At 55.6% G+C, this 20,971-nt stretch overlaps 2 protein-coding genes across 5 annotated transcripts in view; one reads left to right on the top strand and one right to left on the bottom strand.

Moving 5' to 3' along the window:
- The window catches only part of EXTL1 (exostosin like glycosyltransferase 1), a 20,249-nt gene extending 9,760 nt beyond the window's left edge, over positions 1-10,489 (top strand). Inside the window, exons 2-12 of one of the 3 annotated variants that reach the window (XM_044938095.2) lie at positions 1,169-1,259; positions 1,553-1,660; positions 2,470-2,589; positions 3,125-3,257; positions 3,456-3,562; positions 4,400-4,489; positions 4,676-4,729; positions 5,201-5,287; positions 5,876-6,036; positions 8,677-8,848; positions 9,018-10,489. In XM_044938095.2, the coding sequence (XP_044794030.2) occupies positions 1,169-1,259; positions 1,553-1,660; positions 2,470-2,589; positions 3,125-3,257; positions 3,456-3,562; positions 4,400-4,489; positions 4,676-4,729; positions 5,201-5,287; positions 5,876-6,036; positions 8,677-8,848; positions 9,018-9,200 (1,306 nt within the window). In that variant the 3' untranslated portion in view covers positions 9,201-10,489. The remainder of the gene's footprint in view (positions 1-1,168; positions 1,260-1,552; positions 1,661-2,469; positions 2,590-3,124; positions 3,258-3,455; positions 3,563-4,399; positions 4,490-4,675; positions 4,730-5,200; positions 5,288-5,875; positions 6,037-8,676; positions 8,849-9,017) is intronic. The other 2 variants (XR_006549028.2, XM_006055427.4) reach the window with 2 other exon arrangements.
- Positions 10,490-12,263: 1,774 nt separating this feature from the next.
- Positions 12,264-20,684, bottom strand: SLC30A2 (solute carrier family 30 member 2). Of its 2 annotated transcripts, XM_044938096.2 has the most exons (9): positions 20,008-20,684; positions 19,547-19,736; positions 18,616-18,830; positions 17,526-17,672; positions 16,700-16,853; positions 15,739-15,913; positions 14,898-15,003; positions 13,459-13,593; positions 12,264-12,973 (listed from the first exon to the last, which is right to left on the bottom strand). In XM_044938096.2, exons 2-9 carry the CDS (start codon positions 19,594-19,596, stop codon positions 12,828-12,830), a joined length of 1,128 nt encoding a protein of 375 aa, XP_044794031.1. In that variant the 5' UTR covers positions 19,597-19,736; positions 20,008-20,684; the 3' UTR covers positions 12,264-12,827. The 2 variants fall into 2 exon arrangements, with proteins under 2 accessions (XP_044794031.1, XP_025134485.1); XM_025278700.3 differs by lacking the exon at positions 20,008-20,684 and having other exon boundaries at positions 19,547-19,996.
- Positions 20,685-20,971: the final 287 nt, after the last annotated feature.

Genomic DNA, 20,971 nt, shown 5'->3' with positions numbered 1-20,971 from the left:
ACACCACACACACACACACCACACCACACACACACACACCACACACACACACCACACCACACACACACACACACACACCCCACACACCACACACACCACACCACACACACCACACACACACACACACCACACACACACACACCACACCACACCCAGAGTCCTGTGCACATCCATGCGTGCGTGCGTGCACGCACACACACACACCCGCACACACACACCACAAACACACCCCATAGTCTGGAGTCCTGTACACACCCATGCATGCGTGTGCACACACACACACACATATACACACACCCCGTAGCCCGGGGTCCTGTACACACCCATGCATGCGTGTGCACACACACACACACACACCACACCACACACACACACCACACCACAAACACCCCCCCCCAAACACACACCCGCAGCTTGGAGTCTTGTGCACACCCATGTGTGCGTGTGCGCACACACACACACACACACACACACACACCCGTAGCCAGGTCATGGCACTCCTTCCCTGGCCGAGCAGTCCCAGGGTAGGCAGTGGCTCTGAGGAGGCTGTGACTCCTACCCTGCCCCCCACAGACACGCGGCCTGAGGGTGGCCCTGGGTCTGGGGGGAGGGGAGGGGGAGGAACAGAGGAGGCCTGTCCTCTGGGCGAGGGCCCTCTCTGGGCAGCTGCTTCCTGTGTGGTTCCAGGCTGGGGGCCCAGCCCACCTTCGGACAGAAGAGCCTTTCACGGGCCTGGGCTCTGAGGATGGGGGGAGGGCAGGGCATGGAGGCCACTCAGGTGAGGGGTGCCCAGAAGTCTGCGTGTGGCGAGTGGTGGGAGGGCAAACACATATGTACGTGCCCAAGTCAGCGGAAACAGCAGCTCAGCTGCCTCCCATTTTGCAAATGAGCAAACCATGGTCCAGAGAAGAGAAGGGAGGTGCCTAATCCTGAGGGCAGTGGCGGAGCTTGAGCTCGGGGTTTCTGCCTGCTGCCTTAGCAGTGGGACAGGGACAGTGTGTGGCTGTGCATGTGCAAGAATGTTAAAATATGGGAACATGATGGTGGGCTTGCACACTGTGAATTTGGGAGTGTTAGTGTGGAGGGCTGGGGGGGCATCAAGGGAGCTGGGGTGGGGGCAGCTGTCTTAGGCTTTCTATGTGCAGGACCCCTTCCTGTGCCTCTTCAGGACCCACCCCAGGGCGACGCTACCCAATGCCACCTTCTGCCTCATCCCTGGCCGCAATCCTGATGCCTTGCACTTCCTTCAAGCCCTGCAGGTACAACCCCAATGGGGGCACCCCCCCAGCCATCTCCCCCCACACTCCTGAACTGGAAGGGTAGTCTAAGCCCAGACCAATGGGAAGGGGTGGTGAGCTGCCCACTCCTTTACTCTGAGACTCAGGTGTGTCTCCAGCCATATTCACTACACCCCATGCAGAATAACACCCCATCCCCAGAAAAAAATCCCACTTTTCTCTCTTCTTTACCCCTTGCCCCCAGTGCAGCAGAGAGGAGGGGTGAGTGTGTGCAGGGTGGGACTGGGCTCCCCAGTGACCCCCCTACCCCCCAGGCTGGCTGCATTCCTGTGCTTCTCAGCCCTCGCTGGGAGCTGCCCTTCTCAGAAGTCATCGATTGGACCAAGGCGGCCGTTGTAGCTGACGAGAGGCTCCCACTTCAGGTAGCTCAGGGCCCTGCCCGTGGGGTGGGGACTGGACTCGGGACATGGGGGGACCCCGGGATCCTAGCCCTCACTCCTATCCTCCATTTATGTATATTGATGACTTTACTGCCAGCCCTAAGCCTCTGGGGTTCTGAGAGCAAGTCCTCAGCCTCTTTCAGCCTCAGTTCCCCCATCTGTACAATGGGATAAATTAGACTAGATGATTTCCATGGGCCCAATCCCACCGGTCCATGACTGCTTAAGTACTTAGCTTAAGGAAAAGTCACACAAAAATCCAAAATCTGAGCGCCTACATGGAGCTTGGAGTGGGAAAGCAAAATGCTTAGTGATTTTCCTGTCTGATGAAACTAACTTTGCCCATCTCTGAAAAATATAAACGTAAGCCTCGAATCTCCTGAGAAGTGGAGAACAGGGCAAGAAGCTAACAGGAATAGCTTCCTTTCACTGAGCCTCTACAATGTGCTGAACACTTAATATATATCAGCTAATTTAATCCTTGCAACCACCCTATGAGGCCAGTACTATCTGTCCACTTTACAGATGAGGAAACAGACTCAAAGAGGTTAAGTGCTTTGTCCACAGTCACACAGTTACTAAGTGGCATTTAAACCCAGCTCTGTGTGACCCTTGAACACTTGATTGCTAAATTACCTGGGATTTTGCCAAGGGTGACAGCTGCCAACCCATGTAGAGAACTGCGGGAGCCGACTTCTGGTTCCAGACCCGCACCCTAGGTTGTCCCCACACCAGGTGAGTCAGAGCCTGCCAGGGCCGCATGCCTCTTTCTTTTCTCCCTCTGCCCCCAGGTCCTGGCTGCCCTCCAGGAGATGCCCCTCACACGGGTCCTTGCCCTGCGTCAGCAGGCCCAGTTTCTGTGGGATGCGTACTTCTCCTCCGTGGAGAAAGTCATCCATACCACTCTGGAGGTGAGGGGGACTCACCCGAGGGGGGCTCGGATGCCTGGCTCCACCCCATCTCTGTCCCCTCGCCATGCCCCTCTCTTCGAACACCTCCTCTGCCCTGGTGCTTAGGCTTCCCCTTTGAAGATGCTTCTGAGAAGAATCTGAGACTTGGCTCCGAGCTCTTGAATGAGCTCCTTCTCCGGTCTTGGCCCAGTTTCCCCCTCTCTAGAGCGACATCTGTAGCAAACAGATTTCTAAGCATCCGCCAGCTCCAGCTGATGGGCGCTGGTTGCCTGTGGCTTGTGTTGGGAGGGATTCTGGTTCTGGAAAGAACGTCATGGCCTGTTCGTGCTGTCTGCCACGAGTGCAGACAGCATCAGGCAGTGACCCCTATTCTGGACTCTGAACCCTGCTGTCCCCAGACATCTGGTGATGCCGATGCTGCCCTCCCCGATTCCTGGAGGGGGAGGTGTGGGGCTGCACCGGGTTCTCGCTTCCTCAGGCCCCGCCCACCACCACACTAGCCACGCCCTCTGCCCAGCCTTCTCTCCTTTCCCAGATTATTCAGGACCGAATCTCTGGAGCATCTGCTCACCCCTCGCTCCTGTGGAACAGCCCCCCAGGGGCACTCCTGGCCCTGTCCACTTTCTCCACAAGCCCCTCGGACTTCCCCTTCTACCACCTACAACAGGGTGAGTGCCCTAGGGATGGAACAACTTGAAGTTCCCTCATCAACTTGCCCCAAGTCTGCCCCAGCCTCAGCCCTAAGGTCCTACCAAGCCCCTCTCCAAATCCCCCACCCCTCCCGGCTCCCCAGGTTCCCAGCTCAGGCCATTCTCCAGGGGGTTCTGTCCCCTCCCACCCTAACAGCCTGTGTCTCATTCCTCCAGGCTCTCGTCCTCTGGGCAGGTTCAGCGCCCTGATTTGGGTGGGGGCTCCAGGCCAGCCCCCCCTGAAGCTCATCCAGGCGGTGGCAGGCACCCAGCACTGTGCCCAGGTCAGCCCCCTTGCCAGCTGGGGTGCTTGGATCCAGAGTGGGGGCAAGGAACAGGGCGGGGCCCTTGAAGACATCTGGACACCAAGGATAACCACACATTGTGGGAGAGCCATGGGAAGGATTTTCAAGTACCATTGATGCCTTCCTCTTTCAGTTCCAAGTTCCTCCCTAGGTCCATTCCCCCACCTCCATCCCCTCTTCCCTCATGGAAACTGATGAAGCCCCCTGAAAAACAGGAACCTCTTGGGAGGTTGAAGTAAACGTACATGCATTCATTTGCTCATCCGGCATTTTCTGAGCACCCTGGGCTTGATGCTGAGGATGCAGAGAAAAAGCAGGAAAGGAGTCTGCCCCAGATTCATATTTAGTTAGCATCTCCCAGCACACAGACTGTCAAATGTCACTTCCAGAGAAACCAGATAGGCTCTTGAGAGTACTTGGAAAGGAAATAAGCAGTTTGTTCAGCCAGAGCACAGATGGAGCAGCTTCAAAGATGGGACACTTGAGCTGGGCTGGGAATGATAAAAGACCAAGAGGAAGAGAATGAAAACCTTCGAGAAAAGATGGGGATGGGGTCAGGGTCCAGGCTAGGTGTGACCTGAGCTCTAACGCTACAGGTAGCGTGTGTGTTACTGGAATTCATGCCTTCCAGAAGCCCAGAGGCAAAAACAGGGCAGCCATAAATGCACCTTGGATCCAACTAAATTCCTTCCAAAGTCACATTCAACAGTGGCTCCCCTAAACTTCTTCCACCCTGAGAAAGAGTACTCCTGGGACACCCCCACCACCACCTTCTGCCCCAGACTTCAGGACATCCTCCCCCGTCTTTCCTTCTAGATCTTGGTTCTCTGGAGCAGTAAGAAGCCACCCCCACCCAGGTGGCCTGAGACAGCAGTGCCCTTGACAGTCCTTGATGGGCACAGGAAGGTGAGGATGGGGAGGGGCACAGGAAGGGCAGAAGGCTGGGATCTGGGGAACACACACACAGCAGGGTTGACTTGGGCCTGAGCCACAGCTGGACTTCAAGTTGGGCCTGGAGAAATCAGACCGTGGGTTTCAGCTGCAGGCCTAATAGAAATGATTCTCTTCCGTCCTTGTGAATTCTACCGCCAGAGAACCAGGTTTTTTGTGATGAGGGAAGGCAGAGGGACTACCTTGCTGTCTCAGGTAAGGGAGAGAGGGGAAACTTGGACAGGTGGCAGCATTTGGGGCGGGGTGGGGGAATGGGGCAGGTGGCTACTGAGAATCTGGGTTGGTGTGACACAACCGCTCACTGTGCCATCCTGGGCAAGCCCATCTCTCCGAACCTGTCTCTTTGAAACAAAGGATGTTTACCAACCCCTTCCAGGGTTGAGGTGAGCATCTGATGTGACACTAGAGGAATCCTGAAAAGTTAAACCTGGAAGGAACCTAGACACCATTGGCCCCATTTAACCAAAGGGCAAACTGAAATCCACAGAGGGAAAGCGAGGTCCTCGGGTCCGAGTTCCTTGCAGACTTGTTTTCATGGCTCTTCCTTTTACACCATGCCTGCGGTGGGTGGCGGGGCGGGGGGGATCCTGCTTAGCAGATTTTGAGATTCTCACCGTGGGAGCCTGGGGAGGGGTCCCACAGCTGAGTTGCCCTCCACCCCTGCAGGCCAGTGACCGCTTCCTCCCGTACAGCGCCATCAGCACCGATGCCATCCTGAGCCTGGACGCCCACAGCAGTCTTTCCACAAGTGAGGTGAGGACCCCCCCAAGAGGACCCCTGTGTGGGTCCTGGCAGCCCCTCAGAGTCCGGGAGCTGGGATGATCAAAGATCAAGAGGTCTAGCCTCCTGCTTTAGAAATCACCCAGGTGAGCCATCAGCCTCCTCCTTAGAAATCTAATAGAAGCTTTCCACAGATTCTTTGGTCTTTCCTGGTGGTTCAGATGGTAAAGAATCTGCCTGCAATGCAGGAGACCCTGGTTCAAGCCCTGGCTCAGGAAGATCTCCTGGAGAAGGGAATGGCTACCCACTCCAGTATTCTTGCCTGGAGAATTCCATGGATAGAGGAGCCTGGCGGGCTACAGTCCATGGGGTTGCAAAGGATGAGACACAACTGAGCGACTTTCACTTCACAGACTCTCTGAAAACATTTTCAGTTTCCAGCTGCAAAAGCACTGTTTCTATTTCCCAGTTGGGGAGTTCCTAAGCAATTCCTGGACATTTTCAAGCTGCCATCTCCTCTCCCCCGAGTCCCCTCAGCCGGGCTGGCTTTGACTCCATGTCTCCGATGTTCCTGGCTCAGCAGAAAGTCCTTCCTCACACCTCACTTAAATATCTCCCCAGGTGGACTTCGCTTTCATGGTATGGCAGAGCTTCCCGGAGCGGATGGTCGGCTTTCTCACATGGAGCCACTTCTGGGATGAGGCCCAGGGGAGCTGGGGCTACACTGGCGAGAGGGCCAATGAATTCTCCATGGTTCTCACCTCAGCTGCCTTCTACCACAGGTACCGATGGTAACGCTGGTACTGGACTCAGAGGGTCACAGAGACCCCCCCTCTCTTTGAACCAGGAGCAGGGTGGTATGGGAGTGGACACATACAGCCAGCATATAGCCCAGAGATCCAGGTTCAAGGCCACTTCCCAGTGCTATGATGGGCAAGTCTCCCCACCTCTCTTGACGTTCAGTTTCCTCATTTGTAAGTGTATTCATCTCACAGGGCTGGTGTGACCATCAAATAAGAAAAGTACATGATGTCCTTCACACACAGATAGTCAACCAAAGGCAGCTAGTGGTATTTTAAGCAGAGCCATGCAGAGGCCATGGACAGGGTTTGGATTTTGGGGAGGCATGGTAAATCCACAGCCTCCCTGAAGCTACTCTTTGGGCTTCCACCTTTGAAGGCCTGGGATCCAGCTGATCCTTTCCTCCTGCCTGAATTCAGACTCAGAGCCCAGGTGAGGGCCCCCAAGGAGCCTGAGGGAGAGGAGAGTTCAGTCAGTTCAGTTGCTCAGTCATGTCCAACTCTTTGTGACCCCATGGACTGCAGCACAGCAGGCTTCTCTGTCCATCACCATCTCCCAAAGTTTGCTCAAACTCATGTCCATTGAGTTGGTGATGCCATCCAACCATCTCATCATCTGTCGTCCTCTTCTCCTACTGCCTTCAATCTTTCCCAGCATCAGGGTCTTTTCCATTGAGTCAGTTCTTCACATCAGGTGGCCAAAGTATTGGAGTTTCAGCTTCAGCATCAGTCCTTCCAAAGAATATTCAGGCCTGATTTCCTTTAGGATGGACTGGTTGGATCTCCTTGCAGTCTAAGGGACTCTCAAGAGTCTTCTCCAACACCACAGTTCAAAAGCATCAATTCTTCGGTGCTCAGCTTTCTTTATAGTCCAACTCTCACATCCATACATGACTACCGGAAAAACCATAGCTTCAACTAGATGGACCTTTGTTGGCAAAGTAATGTCTCTGCTTTTTAATATGCTGTCTAGGTTGGTCATAAGTTTTCTTCCAAGGAGAAAGCATCTTTTAATTTCATGGCTGCAGTCACCATCTGCAGTGATTTTGGAGCCCAGGAAAATAGTCTCTCACTATTTCCATTGTTTCCCCATCTATTTGCCATGAAGTGATGGGACCGGATGCCATGATCTTAGTTTTTTGAATATTGAGTTTTAAGCCAGCTTTTTCACTCTCCTCTTTCACTTTCATCAAGAGGCCCTTTAGTTTGTCTTTGCTTTCTGCCATAAGGGTAGTGTCATCTGCATATCTGAGGTTATTGATATTTCTCCTGGCAATCTTGATTCCAGCTTGTGCTTCTTCCAGCCTGGCATTTTGCATGAAGTACTCTGCATATAAATAAGCAGGGTAACAATATACAGCCTCGACATACTCCTTTCCCAATTTGGAACCAGTCTGTTGTTCTATGTCCAGTTCTAACTGTTGCTTCTTGACCTGGAAACCTCCTGAGGTTTCTCAGGAGGCATGTCAGGTGGTCTGGTATTCCCATCTTTTTCAGAATTTTCCACAGTTAGTTGTGATCTACACAGTCAAAGGCTTTAGCATAGTCAATAAACCAGAAGTAGATGTTTTTCTGTAACTCTCTTGCTTTTTCTATGATCCAATGGATGTTGGCAATTTGATCTCTGGTTCCTCTGCCTTTTCTAAATCCAGTTTGAAAATCTGGAAATTTGAAACCTGGCCTGGAGAATTTGGGGCATTACTTTGCTAGTGTTTGAGATGAGTGCAATTGTGCGGTAGTTTGAACATTCTTTGGCATTGCCTTTCTTTGGGATTGGAATGAAAACTGACCTTTTCCAGTCCTGTGGCCACTGCTGAGTTTTCCAAATTTGCTGGCATATTGAGTGCAGCACTTTCACAGCATCATCTTTTAGGATTTGAAATAGCTCAACTGGAATTCCATCACCTCCACTAGCTTTGTTCATAGTGATGATTCCTAAGGCCGGCTTCACTTTGGACCCCAGGATGTCTGGCTCTAGGTGAGTGATCACACCATCATGGGTATCTGGGTCGTTAAAATCTTTTTTGTATAGTTCTGCTGTATATTCTTGCCATCTTTTCTTAATACCTTCTGTTTCTGTTAGGTCCATACCATTTCTGCCCTTTATTGTGCCCATCTTTGCATGAAATGTTCCCTTGGTATCTCTAATTTTCTTGAAGAGATCTCTACCCTTTCCCATTCTATTGTTTTCTCTATGTCTTTGCACTGATCACTGAGGAAGTCTTTCTTATCTCTCCTTGCTATTCTTTGGAACTCTGCATTCAAGATGGGTATAGCTTCCCCTTTCTCCTTTGCCTTTAGCGTCTCTTCTTTTCTCAGCTATTTGTAAGGCCTCCTCAGACAACCATTTTGCCATTTTGCATTTCTTTTCTCTTTTGCATTTCATTTCACTATTGGCTGCAGAGAAGCCACAGGGCACAGAGTAGTGGAGAGCAGAGCATACACGGGATGGGAGCTCCCGGAGGCGGCCAGGGCTCAGAAAAGGGTGCAGGACTTTCACAGGAAGCTTAGGAATTGGGATCAATGGGAGAGTGAGGCCAAGAGGGAGAAGAATTCGGCCTTGGGGGGGGGGGGGGAGGGGAATCGGGCTGTACCCTCTCCTGTTCCTCTCCTCTCACCCAGGTATTACCACACCCTCTTCACCCACTCCCTGCCCAAGGCTCTGAGGACCCTGGCAGATGAGTCACCCCCCTGCGTGGATGTCCTGATGAACTTTCTAGTAGCAGCCGTCACCAAGTTGCCGCCTATCAAGGTGCCCTATGGGCCCTGGCATCAGGAGGCCAAACCTCCACTGGTGAGGACCCAGGGGCGTGGTCGGCACTGGGAGGGCCCTGGCTAGGGAAGCCACGCTCTAACCCAAATCCTTTGTGCTGCACGGGACGGGCGGGGGGAGGGGCGGCAGGGCGGGGTTCCAAGTAAGAGAAGCTCCCCCTCCCCAGCGCATTCCTTCGCCCCCCTCTTAGGTGCCTGGGGGTCCGCGGCTCAGATCGGAGCCTCGGCCGGCCGCCCAGGACTGCATCAACCAGATGGCCACAGGGTTCGGCCACATGCCCCTCGTGTCCTCGCGCCTCCGTCTAGACCCAGTGCTGTTCAAGGACCCGGTGTCCGTGTTGCGTAAGAAGTATCGCAGCCTGGAGAAGCCCTAGGAGGAACCAACCAGCTGAGACCCTAGCCGGGCTCCCAGGGGGCGCTGCAACCTGCCCGCGATTGGGGGCGGGGATGGAGTCGCAGCTCCCTCCCCTGGGATATCTGGAGACCCAATCCAGGCTGCCGGAGAGTCCAACACGGCCGATCCCGATTGGCCAGCAACAGCCTCGCCCCACCCTCCAGCCCAGGGGCAGTTCTCACGTGCTCGGCACTACCTCTGCCGCCTGGCATCTGCCTTCGCAGACCCTTTACCTGGAATGCCTTTCTCGGCTTCTCTGCCGAGCTAACATCTGCTTCTCTTTCAGGTCCTCGCCTCCTCCACGAACCTGCCCGACCCCCACCCCCGCCCCGATCCTCTGCGCTTTCACAGCCGGTGTGTCCAGTAGTCCCCTTATTACATGCTGCCTTGCACAGGTACACTGTCAGGCCCCCAGGACTGACTCGGGAGCCCCGGGAGGGCAGGGCCGTGGCCTCTTCTCTCTGGCCTGGCAGGTACGCCACAAATATTTGACGATCAGATAGACATCAGCTACGTGCCTGGGCCCTGTGCCGACAGTGGGCAGGGGCGTGGACAAGGTGTGCCGAGTGAACTCCACGCCTACACCCCGGGAGGCATCTTTGCCGCAGGTTCCTGGCTTGCCGGGCACAATCCTGGAGCCCCAGGGATGGAGCAAAGACGGGCCGAGGAGCCAGTTTCAGGGCTTCCTTCTCGACCGGGCGGAGCAGAGTTGGGAGGGGAGGAGATGGAAACGCCGGCGGCCCCTCAGGCCCCGGCGGCTCAGGCACTGCTGTTCGTCCCGCACTACCAGCCTCGTCCATTAGAGGTCAGCACCGAGCCGCGCTTCCTATTCCGGGACCGAGAGTGAAAGTCGCTCAGTCTTGTGCGATCCCATGGGCTATACAGTCCATGGAATTCTCCAGGCCAGAATACTGGAGTGGGTAGCCTTTCCCTTCTCCAGGGGATCTTCCCAACCCTGGGATCGAACCCAGGTCTCCCGCATTGCAGGCGGATCCAGGACTGAGAATGGAATTCTAAACGCCTGCCAGGCGCGGGGTCTTGAAGGTTGGTTGGTGGTGCCCAGTTTGACGTCTGAAAACTGGTTTGGCCCACACACCTGGGACTAAGAAGGGGGCCGTTTCTAGGTGGGCTGAGTGGTAGCAGGGGCGGTCCCCAGGGCCCTGGTAGTGAGACTAGAGTGGGGGAGGGGACGCTGGGTCTTCCTGGGCTCACCCACCTGGAATTGGAATTATCACTTCCGAAATAAAAGTGCGTGTCCTTGCTGCCTCACGCTCAGGCTATAAATACCTCCACAGCAGCTGCACGGGGGAGGGGGACTCAGGTCTCTCCTGGGATCTGGGGCCATTCTGAGAGAGAGGGACGGGGATGGTGGGTCCAAACCAGGTCCAGGGTATCGGGTGTTTTTCTGCTTTGATGGCCTCACAGCTCTGGAAACTCCCGTGACTAGTGACTAGCTTGCTGGCCAGAACATGCTGTCCTCAAGGCCACTCCAAAGCCTCCCACCTCCATCCTCCAGTTTGACCTCTGGCCCCTGAATGACTCAAGTCATCCCTGGAGCTGCTTACAGTGTGGGGTGCTGAGAAGGCTCTCTCTCTGGGGAGGCATGGGGCTGCTAGATTCTTGAGGTGGAGGGGGCACTGGGAGTTAAAGGGGAGGGGAGATAGTCTGGCCCTGAGTCAAGGACAGTGGGTGAGGAAGCACACAGCTGCAGCCCAGGCAGTCTTCCCACGGTGGGGAGGACTCCAAGTGCCAGGCCCAGATGGGGAAAGAGACACCTTTTCCTTCCCTACTCCTAGCTGCTGCACCCAGAACACTGAACTACCTTGGCAAGGCCTCGCCTGTGGGCTGCCAAGCCAAAAGGCTCATACTGTACCAACATGCAGCCCAGAGCAGGTCCCCAGCCCCTGCTGTAGGGGGAGGCCTAGGGGAACGAGGCAGAAATCCCAGACCTGCCTCACACCGGCTGTGTGACATTGGGCAAGTGACTCAACCTCTCTGAGCCTCAGTTTTCTCATCTGCAAAAAGGGAGGACACCAATGGCTGTCTCTTGAAAGGGGTGTGCAGACTTGGCATACAGCACAGCCTAGAATCTGGGTTCTTGAGGCCTGCGATGGCTGTGGGGAGGAAGACTGGGGTGGAATGGAGCTCCATCAATCAGAAGTCTATCTCTCTCACACACACATATCCAAGCCAACACAACTTCCCACCGATTTTAAGGGGCTGAAGAACCTGCAGATAGACTGAGATCACAGGCAACCCTGGATGCGAGTGCTGAAAAGGCACAAAGAGGTCATTTCACTGATGGGAAAAGAGAGGCTCAGAGGCGAAGGCGAGAGGGACCAGCCCCTCCTGCTCCCACTGTCGGTCAGGACAGGGTCAAGACAAACCCAGTGCTGCCCCAGGAGGCTGGGAGCCCACCTGGCTCCTCTGGCCATCCTTCCAGAATGATGAGAAAAGGAACCACTCTTCCACAACCACCATGTGCTCAGCCCACTTTGGCTCCAAGCCTCACAACAACCCTGTGAGGTGGGTGTCCGCATTCTCAGCCCACAGATGAGACAGGCCCTGACCCACCTGAGGGCAGAGACAGACCATTAGATCAGGGCCACCTGCCGACTGGACGCTCTGTCTCCTCTGCGACACGGACTGGGGACAGGTCCCTCCACTTCATCGCGGAAGCGTGAGCCACCTCCTAATGCAGGAAGCCGGGGACTCCTGTTTGGGTTGTGCCCGCTTTGTCATCCATCCCCAAGTTCTGAGCAGGCCAGGACATGTGGCAACAGAACTGGCCCAACCATATCTGACGTCAGGCTCCTTGACCCCAGGACACAATCAGAGCAAAAGAGGTGGCCAGGGAGCTCTGGGGCTCCTGGGGGCAGAACCCAAGCTGAAATCTCCGCCTACCTCTACCTCTCCTGCCAGGGCACCTTTGCATTGGCACAGCTTCCTGGGTGAGGGAGGGATAAGGAAAGAGGAACCCAGCAGGTCCTTACCTAGTCGGAAGCCCCTCCCTCCGGGAAAAGGAAACATGAAATCATAGTGAAATGATTCAGGCACAGATCAACCTCAGGTGCCCCCTGGATCCTGATTTCTGGGGCCCGTGGCCTCCTTAAAGCATATTGTCAGAGGCAGAGGAAGGGGGCTCGGTTCACAGAGCTGCTTCGCAGATGCATAAGGCAGAGACCAGACAGACCAAAAATGGGGAATTAGGCAGGCAGGTGAGGAGACAAAGAGGCCGGTCTCCCCTCTGTCACCTTTCTCTGTGCCTTACTGCCTTTCCAGAGGCTGGTGGTTGGGTGGCATTAGCTGAGGACTAGGCCCGAACTCTGCCCCGCTGGGAGCTGGAGGAGCACGGTCACACCAGCTCCATACCTGCCGGGTTCCCCTCCTGGGGCTGGCAGTAGTCAGATGAGGGAGGCAAGGGAGGAGCCCGTTCCTGGACAAGGCCCCTCGTCACTGAACATGGAGCAGCGGTCAGGAGAAGGACCTGGTTCATAACCCAGCCAGGGCAGGCAGAGACCTGGCTGAGCCTGGGGGTGGGGGTGGGGGACACTCAATCCAGCCATCGGCAGGCCTGTCCCCACCCCATTGATGCCTGGTCAGGTGGTCAGTCCGAGGGGCCCCGGCATGACTGACAGTCCTTCATGTCCTCAGAGTAGTCCTCGATCTGGATGGTCATGGTGTGGAAATGGAACATCCCCTGCAGGCGGTCGCTGGCTGCCTTCAGCACAGCCTGGGCATCTGCATTCTCAGCTGGGGGCCGAGAAGACACGTGGGGGGAGAGGGGAGGCACCAGAGAACCAATTACTCACTCTTGGGCCCTTAGGAGTGAGTAGGAGGCAACTCTCGAGTCCTAGCCCCAGCAGAACAAGATAGGGGGCCGTGAACATCAAGAACCCCCCAGACTCACTCCTGTACCAGGCAACCATCTGCTTCCTGCACCTGGCACACAACCCTGAAAGGGCGAGAAAAGCTCTGGCTTAAAGGTTCAGAGTCTCTCCTCTGCCACTTACTGGCTGGAAAAGCCTAGGCGAGTGCCTTTACCACCTCCCACCCCTATAGTTTCTTCATCTATAAATGGGACCTTGATGATCAAATTAACAGATGCCCAGTACTCGGCATGGGGTCAGATCCAAAGCGCCGGCACCATGAGCACCTGGCGTCATCTGGGCCAGTCGGGCAGGGATGGCCCTGGGGTCCCCGGCTGCCTCTCTTGCACGAGTGCTCCCACCACTCACCGATGGCGATGTGGACAGACAGGATAGGCTGGGCCACGGTCAGCGCCCAGATGTGCAGGCTGTGCAAGGCTTCCACGCCCTCCACGGACAGCAGCAGATTCCGCACGGCTGTGAAGTCCACACCCTTGGGGGTCCCTGAGGACGACAGGGACAGGGGCTGAAGGACAGGGCTCCCTCCCACCCATGCTGCTTCCTGCTCCTCACACGGTGCCTCACGCAGATCTCCTTGGCCAGCAGAGCTGAGGTTGCCCCTGCCCCCCAAAACGAGCCCCGTCATGTCACCCTGCTATAGTTTCCTCTTCACACTTGACATTGTCAGAAATGATCTTATTTGTTAGTTTCTTGCTATCTCCCTGTGTCCGATGGAAACTCTATATGCGAGCAGGAAAACTGTGGTTTATCACCCTATTAGTGCCTAGAACAGTGCCTCTTCCCCTAGTATATGTTTGATATAAAAATCTTTTTAAGATAAAGAAGGCGACCTGGGGCTCCCTGCACCCCCATGTGGCATCCTTGTCATCACTTTTATGTGGGTCTGTTACATTCTTGGAAAAAATGCTCTGACCTGCAGCTGAACAGTCAGGCTGACCCCAAACCAGGATCCAGACTGATTCCGACCACAGAGACGTATGGCCCCAGACCCTGAGCACCAGAAAGCCAGGTAAGTAGGTGTGGTAACTCAGGGCAGACCATTCGCTACCACCAAGCACCCCTCAAAGCCCTGCCACGTCTTCCCGAGGCGGGAGCACCTCAGGAAAGAAGGCCTGAGCTGGAGTGGATTCAATAGTGTTTATTGTCCAACTCCGACTGTCTTTTTCTCATCCTCAATCTGCAACCCCCCAACACTGTGCAATGAGAAGCATAATCCTCACCCCAAAAGGGAAGGCAAGTGGAGACTCAGGAAGCATATGAGGAAGGGCAGGAGGGCCAGGTGCTAGACACACCTGGAAACCCCCAGACTTGGCAGGGAGGACACATTCCAGCAGGGAGGAGGCACCCTTGGTGGTAGGGGGACGGAAAGGACGATCCAGGGGACATTTCTAGAATAACCACACCTGAGGACCCTGCTCAATGTCAAGATTAGCCTGGGCCCCAGGAGGTTCTCCAGACCTTGCCCCCCCACCATGTGCTGTGATGCACTCCCACACCCAACACACACACAGTGCATGCTCAGTCATGTCTGACTCTTTGTGATCCCATTGACTGTAGCCCGCCAGCCTCCTCTGTCCGTGGGATTTCCCAGGCAAGAATACTGGAATGGGTTGCCAGTTCCTTCTCCAGGGGAATCTTCCCAACCCAGGGATCAAACTGGTGTCTGCTCGACTTGCAGGCAGGTGCTTTGCCCCTGAGCCACCTGGGAAGCCCACATATACACAGACTCAAACTTATCTTTGCGCTGGAAAGTAAAGAGCAAAAAGGGAGCTCCAAGCTCGGGTTACCTTCCATCAGCACCAGGATCACATCTCTCAGGATGGTCAAGGTTGTCCCCAGGACGAGGATGGAGAACAGGAAGGTGCAGATGGGGTCTATAAACTTGTACTCTGGCTACAAGGAAAAAGGAGAGGCAGAGCCGGAGGGTCACGCCAACACCTCAGCCTTCCTTCTCCCCTCCCACCCAGCAGTGAGTCGGGGAGAAGGGCTTTTTCTGCGGGGTGGGAATGAGCTTCACCCTGACCCTGCCTCCCAGTTCTCTACCTTTTATCCTGTCCGGAAGGACAGGCAGGATGTACCACAGTTCAGGATAAGATACCATGCCTTCCCACCCCTCCCTGCCCAAGGGGCTAAGCCACAGACAGAGCTAAATGGAATCTTAGGCACCATCTGGCCCAATATCCCAGCTTTATAGGTGGGGTAACAGAGGCTCAATTAGAGCAAGGGACTCCTTTACATCATGCAGCTAGCAAGGGGTGATCTAGGCTTCAAGCCCAACGCTGGGCTCTTTCCATTACACCCCACTGCCTCTATGTAATGGGCAATGCCCAGGCTTCAGCAGCCTACAGTCTTGGATTTGAATCTGACTCTACAACTTACCAGCTAAGTGATGCTGTGCAAGTCACTGAACCTTTCTGGGCTGCAAAAAACACCACCACTTCCCTTCAGGATTCTCATCAAGATCAGAAGTGCTAATGCTTGGTGGGTGTTGGGTAAATGTTTCTTCCCTCTCCCACTCTTCTGCCCGGAGCTGGGAGGGAGCTAGAAACTGGAAAGGGTCCTGTGCAGAGAGAAGCCCCCAGGTGACCTACACTCCCTCCCCTACTTCCCCCTGTCCCCAGCTCTAACCTTGAAGTATAAAATAAAGGCTGCCACCAAAACGCCCAAGCTCTGCAGAAAGTCTCCAATGACGTGGATAAAGGCAGCTCGGACACTGGGGCTTCCCTGCTCCTGGCTGGCGTTGTGGCCGTGTTCGGGGTTGTGGCTGTGTCCATGGCCAGACTGGTGAAGAATCAACCCCATTCTATGGGAGTGGAGACAAAGTCCAGGGGTTCGCTGAGGGAGCAGATGGAAGCTTCAAATTCGGCTAGGCAGAGGACCCCATCAGGACTGACCTCCCTGTGGGGGTCAAAATCCCAACTCCCACCCAAGACTGTATGATCCCTTTAGCCACGGAAGGAGCCCAGCGAACATGGCCTTGGTTTAGAGTTTTGCCAACAGGAGGAGGGGCTCAACTCCATCCAATGCCAGGCTGAACCTGGGCACAAAGCTGCCCCAGTGCCAAACCTCAGAGCAAAAGGGCACCACAGAGGAGATCGAGATCCCCCCAGCATGTCACAGAGGGTGAAGCTGAGGCCCAGAGAGGGAACTGGCTTGCCCAAGGCCACTGGGCAAGGGGGAGAGAACCCAAAATAGACACCCCTGCTCTACACAACTTACGTCTCGATGAGACCAACTTCAGGCACATCAGATTGAAAAGGGCTTTGAGATTCTGTCCCTAGGGACCCCTGCTCCTGTAAGCACTAGACTCACCCCGCCCCCCAACAGGAAGGAAGCCTGTCTCTGGTTATTCACTGACACATCTAGGGTGGGGACCTGATGCCGCCCCAGGTTTACAGTTCCTGATGGCCTGGCCCCAGGCCTCAGGCAGGGCCCAGGTGTTCCAGGTGCCAGAGCTCAGACCACGAGGGAGATTCTGATCCTGCAGCCATCCTGGTGTGGGGCATGCCCCCCGCCCCCAACAAGAGCAGGCTGGCAGGTATGCCTGTGAGGAGGGGGAGGGTTCGCAGGGACCCCAGGCCACACTCACATGATGTTCACGACCACAGCACAGCCCGACGTGATCAACATGGTCTCCTCCTTGATCTCATAGTCTCCAGAGATCAGCCTTTCCGCCGCCAAGTACACCAGCACCCCCGTCACGACCCAGATGGACAGCACAGAGAGCAGGGCACCCAGGATCTCTGAGGAAGAGCCCGGCCCCCAATACCAATCTTTGCATGGGGCCCTGAGGCTAAGGAGCCCCCTCTCCCTCCCCACAAAATCTGAGCCTGGGTCCGATTGGAGGTATGGCTCTGCTGGAGGTGCTATGGCTGGCACCTCACCCCACCACTCGTACATCTGAAAAGGTCGGAGCCAGAAGAAGCTCAAGACATCATCTGGGACAACCTTTTCAACTGAAGCTGACTCATTAAATATATACCCATTGCTCAGCTGGCAAACTGAGGCTCTGAGGAACAGAGGCTGGGCCATCTCCCACCAAGAAGAGAATGACAATGCAGCCCAGAGATGAACTTCAGAAGGCTTTGCTGACCTCTCCCTCCCCCATAGAGCCAATCCATGGCGTTATGTGCAAAGTGAACACCAACGTTGTTTATTCTTAAATAAATACAGCTTGCCCTCTTAGGAAGGTGGACTCTCCTTTCCTGCAGGGTGGGAACTCCCAGAGGACAGGGGACTAGGGCTCCCCCATCAGACTGGGAGCTTCCAAAGGACAAAAGTCATGGTTGACATCCTTTTCTCCCACTGAAGTCACCCTCCTGGCTTTACTCAGGGACCCAATGCACTCACCTAAGAACTTACATCTTAACCCACCCCCTCCCCAACTCCACCCCCATCCCAACCAGGGCCCTCACCAGCTCGATGCCAACCGAAGTTCATGGTCTTGGTGGCTGGCCGGGAAGACACCCACAGGGAGAAGAGGCTGATAAGCATGCTGGCAAAGTCAGTGAGCAGGTGGGCTGCGTCTGTCATGATCGCCAAGCTATGTGCCAGGTACCCACCTGCAGGGCCAAGAGCAAGGAGGATCCTTATCGGCTCCCCAAGGAGCCAGTTTCCCAGAGTGTGTGTGCAGCAGGGAAACCACGAGCTCTGGAGAAAGACAAGGGATTCCAGACCTCTCCACCATTAGCTGTGTAACCATGAACAAGTGACTTCCTTTCTCCGAGCCTCGACTTCTAGCATCTGTGAAATGGGATTAGCAAAATCTACTTAGAGGATGAATGTGAAAATTAAGTTCAAATTGGGCCTGGAGGGGAATACTGCTGCGGTCCAGTGGTTCAGACTCCCCACTTTCATGGCACCCTCAGTTCGGGTTCAATCTCTGGTCAGGGAACTAAGATTCCACAAGCCATGCAGCGCAGCCAAAACAACCAAAAACAAACAAACAAAAAATGGGCTTGGAAAGCATAGTAGGTACTCAATAAATGCTGTTTTCTTCTAGCATTCAGGTCTTTCCTGACCTACTAGTTTTGTGCTATCTCTGGCAAGTTACTTAACCTTATGATGCCTCAGTTTCATCATAAAAATGAGACTATCAGGACCCATGACAGCATGAGGTTGTTGTGAGGACTGCATGAGACAGTGTGCGTGTGAGAGGTTTAGCACAGTGTGAGTGAGTGACAGTCGCTCAGTCATGTCTGACTGTTTGCAATCCCATGGACCGTAGTCTGCTAGGCTCCTCTGTCCGTGGGATTCTCAGGCAAGAATACTGGAGTGGGTTGCCGTTTCCTTCTCCAGGGGATCTTCCCCACCCAGAGATGGAACCCTGGTCTCCCGCACTGCAGGCCGCCTCTTTACCCTCTGAGCCACCAGGGAAGCCTACTCTTAGCATGGCAAGCGTACAGTAAATGTGGCTGTTGGTATTAATACTACAGGAACATTCAGGAGAAAAGCTTTTTGGATTATCCCTGTGCCAATTTCATTGAATTAGCCCAGAGTTCTTACCGATGACTTCCCCAATCATGAACAACAGGCAGAAGGCAGAAGCCACACAGAGCTGGCGCCAGGCCCTCTTCTTGGGGTCACCGTGACTGCCAGGACCCTTCTGGGAATGGCAGCAGTGGCTGCTCTGGGGAGCCAGCTCAGTGGGCTGCAAGGCCAGGCCAGGTGAAGACGCAGGGATGCTGCTGGTCCCATCCTGCCACAGAGTTGTGTAAGTCCTGTCCAGAGACGGAGGGTGAGGGGAGACTCAGCTGAGATGGGAGCAAAGAGGGCTGACTCTAGTCTTACCTCTCTACGGGGCCTGCGCGTTCCCCTGTGCCCGTTTGGAAAAAGAGTTAGGATATACTCCAAGCTGGACAGACTCTAAGGAGTGACCAGAAGCCCCTCCTTGCAGGAGGGTGCTGGAGAATGACCAGTCCTGGAGTCTTGGCTCCGTGTGTTTCCTCCTCCTCCATCCCTCCCAGGGCTTGGAGGAGGTAAAGACCTTGGGAACTAGCCGGGCAGGGGGCGGAGGGGGGGAAGGGTGGGGGTGGGGCGTGGGCTGGGCTGGGCCGGTCCAGTGGAGCGCGGAGAAGGATCAGAGCTCATGCTCAGGGAAGACAGCAGCTCGCCCCTTCGCAAGGACTTGGAGACACCGGGCTTCCCAGGGCGGGGCGGTCCTCGGGCTAAGTGCCAGCCCCGGGGCGGAGCTCCAGGCACGCACTCCCCCACGAATCCTCAGGGGTCAGGATCTGTGCTCTGCGGCGAGGAAGGACTGGTCCCTGTGCTCAGCTTCAATTTCCCCTTTCCTCCACCTCCCCACAAACCCTCCTGTCGGGGTGGGGGTGGGGGTCCCAGATCGAGCCGTCGCCAAAACCAACCACTGCCAGGATGGCAGACGGGGAGGTGGGGCTGAGGTCACTGAAATTCCCGCCCCTCCCCAGGTTCTCCTTACCCGACTGCAAGCTTGGCGTCCAACAGATGCATCCTCTCGCCCGCTTTCATGCGGCCCCGCGCGCCCTGCCACGTGCTCCCTGGAGTCGCGCTCTGGGCTCTCCAGCGGCGAGCGCTCACCTGCCACCAGAGCGGTGCGCGCAGCTCCGTCCGCACGCCCTGCCGCGAGTCCGCTCCCGCCTAGACCGCGCCTGGGCCGCAGAGGGGTCGTCCAGCTGTCGCTACCGCTGCTGCCCCCACGGCGCCGGCAGCTTCGCCCCGCGCCCGCTGGCTTTATCAAGTCTCCGCTTCCCCGTGTGAAGCGGCGCGTCGTGCGCAAAAGCCCGCAGGGAAGGGGGAGGGTGTAGCTGGCTGCAAAGGGCCCGGGCGCTGACCCCAGCACCCGGTCCCCGGAGCCCGAGGAGCCCACCTGGCCTGCGTCGGAAAGGCTAACCGCCTCCGCCCAGCCCTGCTGCTGCTTACTTTTTCTGCCTCCACTGCGCCCACTTGCCCCCCGCGCGAGGCTGGCTACCTCCCGCCGGGAAGTTCTCGGGACACCAGCTTGTTGAAATCGGCTTTGAGTCGCCTGAGAGCAGGAATGTGGCTCCTAGACTCAGAATAAAGGGCTCCTGAGGCTGGGGTTGTTGTCTTCCTCCTCGGGAAACCCGTGATCGGTTTCCACCCTCCGGCTGCAGATGTCCGAGCCCCCCCCTCCCCCAAGTTTTTCTGCGCAGGCTAGGGGGCTCCCGGGGGCGGGGTGTGCCTGCACTCAGTCAGAGACAGTAGCCTTCCTGACTGACCCATCCTCGTCGCTCTAGCAGCACCAGTTCCTCCCTTTCTGGGCTCCGATTAAAATCTGGGGTGACCGGCTGTATCTCCACCTCTACGTGGAGCAGGGTCGCACGTCAGCCCCAGTCGCCATCTGGACTGAGCTGACACCGCCGCCAGCGCACCAACTGTTCTCCACTGCCCCGCGGCAGTTCCGAGGAGCCACGCGTGGTCTTCCGCCGAGAAAAACCAGCTAGCTCTTCCTGCCGGGATCCACTGGGGTTGGAAGTGTGTTTTGTGCAGGTCTCAGCTTATCGATCCAGTTGAAGTTTCAAACTGCCCCAGGCTCAGCTCAGATTAATCTTATAATTTACTTGAGGGCAAAGTGAAGTGAAGTTGCTCAGTCCTGTCCGACTCTTTGCGACCCCATGGACTGTAGCCTACCAGGCTCCTCTGTCCATGGGATTTTCCAGGCAATAGTCCTGGAGTGGATTGCCATTTCCTTCTCCAGGGGATCTTCCCAACCCAGGGATGGAACCGGGTCTCCCTCATTGTAGACAGACGCTTTACCGTCTGAGCCAAATGCAAAGTTCATTGTAAATTCTCAGTATATGAAGATTTACAAATTGGATCCAGACACATTTATTCATTTTATATATAAAAAAAACTTTTATGCCAG

This window comes from Bubalus bubalis, chromosome 2 (assembly GCF_019923935.1).
Source record: "Bubalus bubalis isolate 160015118507 breed Murrah chromosome 2, NDDB_SH_1, whole genome shotgun sequence".
NCBI classification, from domain to species: domain Eukaryota; kingdom Metazoa; phylum Chordata; class Mammalia; order Artiodactyla; family Bovidae; genus Bubalus; species Bubalus bubalis.
The sequence above is the reverse complement of the archived record's forward strand: the minus strand, read 5'-3'. Positions and strand labels throughout refer to the sequence as shown.

Coding starts and splice junctions, on each gene's coding strand:
- SLC30A2 (XM_044938096.2), bottom strand. CDS start 19,596: ATGAAAGCGGGCGAGAGGATGCATCTGTTGGACGCCAAGCTTGCAGTC. Junction 17,673..18,615: donor CATGATTGGGGAAGTCATCG/GTAAGAACTCTG, acceptor TTGGCCCTGCAG/GTGGGTACCTGGCACATAGC. Junction 13,594..14,897: donor GATCCTGGTGCTGATGGAAG/GTAACCCGAGCT, acceptor TGTCGTCCTCAG/GGACCCCCAAGGGTGTGGAC.